This window comes from Takifugu rubripes, chromosome 3, assembly GCF_901000725.2.
Source record: "Takifugu rubripes chromosome 3, fTakRub1.2, whole genome shotgun sequence".
Classification (NCBI taxonomy): domain Eukaryota; kingdom Metazoa; phylum Chordata; class Actinopteri; order Tetraodontiformes; family Tetraodontidae; genus Takifugu; species Takifugu rubripes.
This window is the reverse complement of record NC_042287.1, coordinates 16,957,875-16,964,219: the sequence shown is the minus strand read 5'-3', so window position 1 is coordinate 16,964,219 and position 6,345 is coordinate 16,957,875. Positions and strand designations below refer to the sequence as shown.

Sequence of the window (6,345 nt, the reverse complement as noted above, 5' to 3'; positions counted from 1 at the left end):
AAGTCTCTGACAGCTGGAGACTGAAGGACCCGACGGCAGATCAGACCTGGACAACTTTCTTAATTTTAGTCCCCTTTCAACTGTAAACTTCATGATCAAGCCGTCAGAGGCTGATCAGCCTTTACCTGCGCAGGTAAAGATCCCGACCAGAGGCACAACACTCGTGATAAACCTGAGCAGTTCAACGTTCTCGTTAAAAAGTTCAGAATTTTACTGATTCTGCTTCACTTTTAAAATAATAAAATAAGCAGGAAAAGAGGCAGACAGCCTGAGATGCCCCCAGTGGTGTGCGTGCGTGCGTGCGTGCGTGCGTGTGTGCGCATGTGGGTTGGGGAGGCGATTGGCGTCATTTCCGGTGGAATATTCCAGCGGATTGATCTGGGCTTTAAAAGGACGCGCTGCAGCCTCCTGGTAACCAATGATTTCGAACCTTCGGCTTCGGCGAAACATCTCTTTTATTCCAACTTGTGAAAATAAAAATAGGGCGGAGCTGCGCGCTGAAGTTAGTGCGTGTGAAGCTGCGTGCGCGTTCAGATCGTCTCCATCTGTGGATTTGTGACTGTGAAGTCCTCTCAGGTAAGATGAGGCGCAGTTTCCGTGCACGCAGCTTCACGCTTTCGCAGGTTTAGACGGGTCCGCGCGCCCCGCGGCCGCTTTGCGCGCTTCCTCCCGCAATGACGCAGTTGTGCGCCCTCTCCCCAAAACGTTCTGTCATTCCCCAGATCAATATTTTGTCGTTATTCGGTGCTGGTTCGGTGCTGATTCGGTTCTGGTACGTGTGTAGAGCAGCCGAGCCCGAACAAAGATTCAAATGTAAACGATCAAATTTCAGGCAACATTTTCACACTTTTCGGTAAAAAGTGCAGAAATGTAAACGTTTGAAATCAAAATGCTTCTGCTGTTTCCTCATGTAACGTTTTTAATAGTTGATTTTTTAATAACTGGGCCTGTTTGTGACGGGACGACTTTTATTTCTGATGTTTTAGCTGTTCTCTTGTGAGCTGACAGTCATGATCCTCCTGACTCCGTCTTCCGGTGAGTCCTTACTCGAATTAATACAAACGATCCAGGAGTTTTATGCAAAATTAATGTCCTTTAATATGGAAAGTGTGTTTGTCCTGTTGCTTTTTATGAATGTAGTTCATGACTTCATTATAAGGACAATGATATGCACTTTAGACATATGAATTATGTTGTTTGTGATCAATTATGTTGTTTATGATCAATTATGTTGTTTAGGATTAATTGCAGTTTAACTGGCTCATTTTTCACAATATCTCAGGAGTTTATAATTCGCTCCAGGTTCTTTCTGAGTAGTTTTTCTTGTTTTTGCTTAGTTGTTACCAGGTAACAGGAAAGGGGGGTTGCGTAACAAGCACCTTCCCATAATGCTTTGCACTCATTTAGCAGCAGCCCAGAAATAACAACTTGCTTGAAATTGACAGTGTGTCTTTCTCTGCATTCACCCTCTGGATTAGTGACCAAGACGGTGCTAAAAAACCTGCAGCCCCACAAGTGACTCGCCCTATTTTAGTTCCTGTAGCTGCGCACGTGGATCCGTCCACGTGTTCCAAATGAAACGTTTCCTTCAGCACATTTGCCGATTAAATCCCCATTTTTTAGTAAAGTTGGACGTGAAAACAGAAAAAGGAGACGAGCAAAATTCCATCCTTTTATCTCTGAAAAATGGTGTTGCCTAGCAACATGTTGGCATCATTAGAGCAGCTTCTCAACCTTTTAAAATTTCAGTCTTCAAAGTCCCAGTGTTGCTGCAGCTTATTGGTAACCACGGCAACGGTTTCAAACCTGGGCCTCTCCTCACTTTATGACAGGACACACTGTAAATCAGGATATTTTTCCAATTGTATCCTTTTGAATATCATCAGATCCTGTTTTTATGGTAGTTTTCCAGCTTTGGGGACCAGGGGTGTGCGTTTGAGCCAGGCAGCGCTGAGGCTGCCGGTGGCAGCGCTGTAACGTCCTGTTGGAGCTACGAAACAAGCATGCTGTCACAGTGAAAGTCTAAGTTGTTGTTGGCATTCTGCTGTATCTCACTCACTGTTTTCTTTCAGATGAAAAGTCTTGAACTCACCTGGCTTTGGAATCACAGGAAGTTCAGGGTGACAAAAAACACTTAAAGGGTTGCTAACGTGTTAAACTGGGTGGTTATGTGGCAGCTACAGGAGCCCCCAGACCGTCATTGTGGTCACCAGCGTGTGTGTGTGCGTGTGTGTGTGTGTGTGTGTGTGTGTGTGTGTGTGTGTGTGTGTGTGTGTGTGTGTGTGTGTGTGTGTGTGTGTGTGTGTGTGTGTGTGTCCGTCCTTTTTCACATCCTTTGTTTCTCGTATGTTGCAGTTTGGTGTCTTGTGGCCATTTTGTTTCCTTTTCTTAACAGTCAAATGTCCGAGCTCTTTAGTTTAGAGACATAACTAGCTAATGTAGTTAACCAGGCAGGCTGTAAATGATCCACTGTACAGTAACAAATGCGTTTTAGTGATCTGATGGATGAGTGTATCGTACGGTCGGTCTCCGTCCAATAAACATACGCCTTGGTAAGTGATGCTTCTTTTACATAAGATGCAGGAATCAATGTTGAAGTAATTTTTTTCTTTGAAGACAAAAACATACACACACATGCTAAAATGTGAGGCTGTGAGGATTCCCAACACATGGTGTTAAGCATGCATTTATGGTTTAGCAACCACAACCTTCTCCCCCATTCAGATATCTGCTGGTTTAAGACCTGTTCCGACACTCTTAAAGACCGGTGAGCTTCCTCACCTCGCAGCATTCGAGCTGCCTGTGATGTCCAATAACAATAGTAACAAGTCTGTGGGACAGACTCTGGGCTAAAATGGCACCAGAACCAGGAAGGGAACCAGTGTGGGAACATCTCTGGACCAGCAGGATCACCTGATAACACGAGCCATTTTAGCTTTAGCTTCCTCACCCTGACGTTACCCAGCTGACGGGGAGGGTTGCTCACTGCAGTTGTCCTGTGGTCTCAGCTCTCTTCCAGTGCACCAACAAGCTGTTCCTGACTGATCGGACCACCAGACAGCAGATCAAAGAGTTTGCACGGAAGAATGCCGCCAACGCTCTGTCGGTGGCCAACATGGTCATGGGCATGGCCTCCATCCTCAGCAGCCTGAACGGGTGAGAGGACTCGAGGACGACAGGCTGTCTCTGACCTCAATGTGGAAATGTCACGAGCACGGAAACTCCTCCTGATGTCTTCCCGACATGTCGGGTTGAATCGGAGCCGTCCGAAGGAATCGTGTGACAAAAGCTATGTGTGGTTCTCAGTGAGGAGGAGTGGGCTGTATCTAGAGGGCTTGTTGCCACTGGTAACGCTGGCTTCTTCTGTCCAGGCACCATCACGCTGCGTGTTGGCTGGTTCTGATTGGGTACCTGCTGGATTTGGCAGATGGAGCGGTTGCCAGGCGACTCAATGCCTGCTCGGCACTGGGTGAGTGAAACGCTGCAGCCGTTGGCACCGAAAACCTCAGCGGGAGATCCTGACACAGTAAAACCAGGCAGTAAAATGGATCCATGTCACTGGTGCATTGTGGGATATCCTGAGAGATCAGGGGATGATAGAGTGAACTGGGAATATGACATCGTCCTCTGGACCTGCTCCGTTCTTTTGTTGTTATGATTCAATGAGCTGAGAAGCGTTTGCATGGAGGAATGTTGGTGTGTCACTTCTGAGCTTCATCCTGGACTGCAGGTGAATCACCTGCTTCATCACTGTTTACTTTATTTACTGGCCTTTGTGCAGCAGCTGAATATCGGATCGACCTGTTCCAGCAAACTGTGCTGACTGGTCCTCATTCCTCACCACTCGCCAGCAGTAAACAACAACCATGTGAAAAGTGCCGCAGTAGCTTGTTTTCCCCCCCAACAGGCAGCTCTCACAGAGCCACCCGACTCATCAGCGCCCGTTTCCACAGCTCCCAGCGACGACCTTCACATTTTCGCAGTTTCTCCCAAAACAGCGCTCAGGTGCATCACAATAGATCACATGGCTGCACATTTCAGGGGGCTTTGTGTCCAGACCTGCTTTTTCTGCATGACTTTGCAGGTGGATGGTGTTGTGCCCCCCACCTATTTTGTCAAATGAACAATAACTTTCCGATTAAGCGGCCTAATTCCACAGGCTCATGCTCCAATTGTCCATTTTATCCCATTGCTTTGGGTTCTGTGCATATCTGAAATTGTTTGGATTGTTGACCCCGTGCTGTGGAATTCCACCTCATTCATGTCGGCCGCGGCCCGAATCATCTCAGCCCCGAAACGCTCCATCGTCTCTACAGAGGGTGAACACGTGGTTCGATAAGGTCGGCCATGTTGGGTCACACCGAAATCCCCCCGGGATCAATCAGCCGGTCACTTTAGTGATGTTTTTGTCCATGTGGACGTCTTACACGTCTCCTGTGCTGCAGCTAAAGTGTCCTTCAGTGCTGCAGATAATTTCAACAATAAAACTCCTTTTGGCTTCTTTTTTCCTACTCAGGTGCCAAGTTGGACGATTTTGCTGACTTCACGACCTTTGGGATCGCCACCTCGTTGCTCTTCAGGACGCCTGACCTCTTTGACAACATCCTGTGCATGTTTTACGTCCTCTCGGTGTTCGTCCGCCTCTGCTTCTTCTCCAGCGGTAGCTTCCGCTCTGCCTTTCTTCTCTTCATCTTCACTTTGCTCTTTATTTACTCACTCTTTTGTCCTCAGGGATCCCCTTTATGTACCGTGGGCTGCCCTGCATCTACTCCTCAGCCATACTGTCCAGTGCCTCTCTGCTGTCAGGGGGAAATCTGGCCCTGTTACGGGTCCTGGCGATGTCCATGATCATCTTCATGATCCGTCAGACCTTCTACCCCCATGACAGAGTGCTGGAGTCCCAGGCCTGGAAGAAGGTTGTCTATGCTGGAGGTAAAAACCTTGTCCTTCCTCATTGCTTCAACATGTGGCGTCTGCAGAAGGTTGAACATACTCAGGACTCGTCGGAGCAGGAGTTGCATGTCCTGGGAATGTGTTCCCATCAGGGATGACCCACGTTCATTCAACCAGCTCTGTATTCAGAACTCCTGATAAAAGATCCTCTTAACCTGTTCAAAAATAAGCGTTCTGCACTTTCTTTAGTGGTCTTTCCTTGTTCTGATGTAGCTTTTATTCATAATAACACAGCATTGTGCCTGTTGCCACCAGGAATCGTCATGGTCTTCTGCTCTTCCTTCCCCCCCGCCTGTGGGTACTACCTGCTGTGGTCCATCTCCTACATTTTGTTCCCAACTTCCCTTTGGAGCAGTAAAGTATAAAAGTGGTCCAAATGTTCCACAAACTCCTGCTCTTCCGGGTCACACTAAGACTTCCTGTGATGTAGGACTGTGGCTGAATGCGCTCGTGCACGGCGGCCACCTCCTCAGCTCTCTGTAGCGGTTTATTTGTCTTCTGTCCACAAAAAAAGTGTTGAAAGAACAAAGACGGCAGCAAACTCTGACACAGCTCATGTACCTATTTGGTTTGGGTCAGACCTGAAGGAGTATAAAGCTGTCTATGAAGCTTAAGCTGTCTTCTGTGGAGCATTAATTCATGTCTTTGTTGAGCATCACCCGATTAAAATGCACAAACCTTTTTTTCTAACCTTGTGAAAATGCTGAACAAGCATTTGACTACATCTGTTCTTCGTTAGGAAGCCTGTGGTGTCTTTATTTGTATACTTTCTGAGGTTGGATGAGTAAAGGTTTTCCGGAGGTCGACACTCGCCGGCTGATGTGGAAGTCTGCTGATCCTTTTATTTGTCGTTTTACAATGCCAGCAATAAATATTTGAAGAGATGTGAGGTTTGTCCTGTGCAGGATATAAAATCGTATTACTCTTTGCTTAAAGGAACAAATCAATAAAGGATTCAATAGTATGTATTTTGAGAGCTATTTAAGTTTATTTTGGTTTCATATGTGGATCTCTAGTGCCTCTTGTGGTAAGAATTAAACACTGCACTCAAAATATGAACAGTTTCTTTTTAAATATTCTCACCACAGAAACAAATCATTGGAGGTAAAAAAAACCCCAAACCTGGATATATTGGTGACCTCAGGATCGGGTCTCTGCTCTTTGCAGATGATGTGGTCCTGTTGGCGTCATCGGCCCGTGACCTCCAACGATCACTGGATCGGTTCGCCTCTGCATGTGAAGCGGCTGGGATGGAAATCAGCACCTCCAAATCTGAGGCCATGGTTCTCGACCGGAAAAAGGTGGAGTGCATTCTCCGGGTCAAGGAGGAGATCCTGCCCCAAGTGGAGATGTTCAAGTACCTCGGGGTCTTGTTCACGAGTGAGGGAAGAA

At 47.0% G+C, this 6,345-nt stretch overlaps 1 protein-coding gene across 8 annotated transcripts; it reads left to right on the top strand.

The window, feature by feature from the left end:
- The first annotated feature begins 353 nt into the window (after window positions 1-353).
- Window positions 354-6,000, top strand: tmem269 (transmembrane protein 269). Of its 8 annotated transcripts, none has more exons than XM_011619028.2 (8): window positions 354-411; window positions 484-576; window positions 987-1,035; window positions 3,009-3,156; window positions 3,372-3,469; window positions 4,517-4,660; window positions 4,732-4,932; window positions 5,209-6,000. In XM_011619028.2, the coding sequence occupies exons 3-8, from the start codon at window positions 1,011-1,013 to the stop codon at window positions 5,316-5,318; spliced, it is 726 nt and encodes a 241-aa protein (XP_011617330.1). In that variant the 5' UTR covers window positions 354-411; window positions 484-576; window positions 987-1,010; the 3' UTR covers window positions 5,319-6,000. The 8 variants fall into 8 exon arrangements, with proteins under 8 accessions (XP_011617330.1, XP_011617334.1, XP_011617329.1 ...); XM_011619032.2 differs by lacking the exon at window positions 354-411 and adding an exon at window positions 2,073-2,120 and having other exon boundaries at window positions 419-576; XM_011619027.2 differs by lacking the exon at window positions 354-411 and having other exon boundaries at window positions 419-576.
- The last annotated feature ends 345 nt before the right edge of the window (window positions 6,001-6,345 follow it).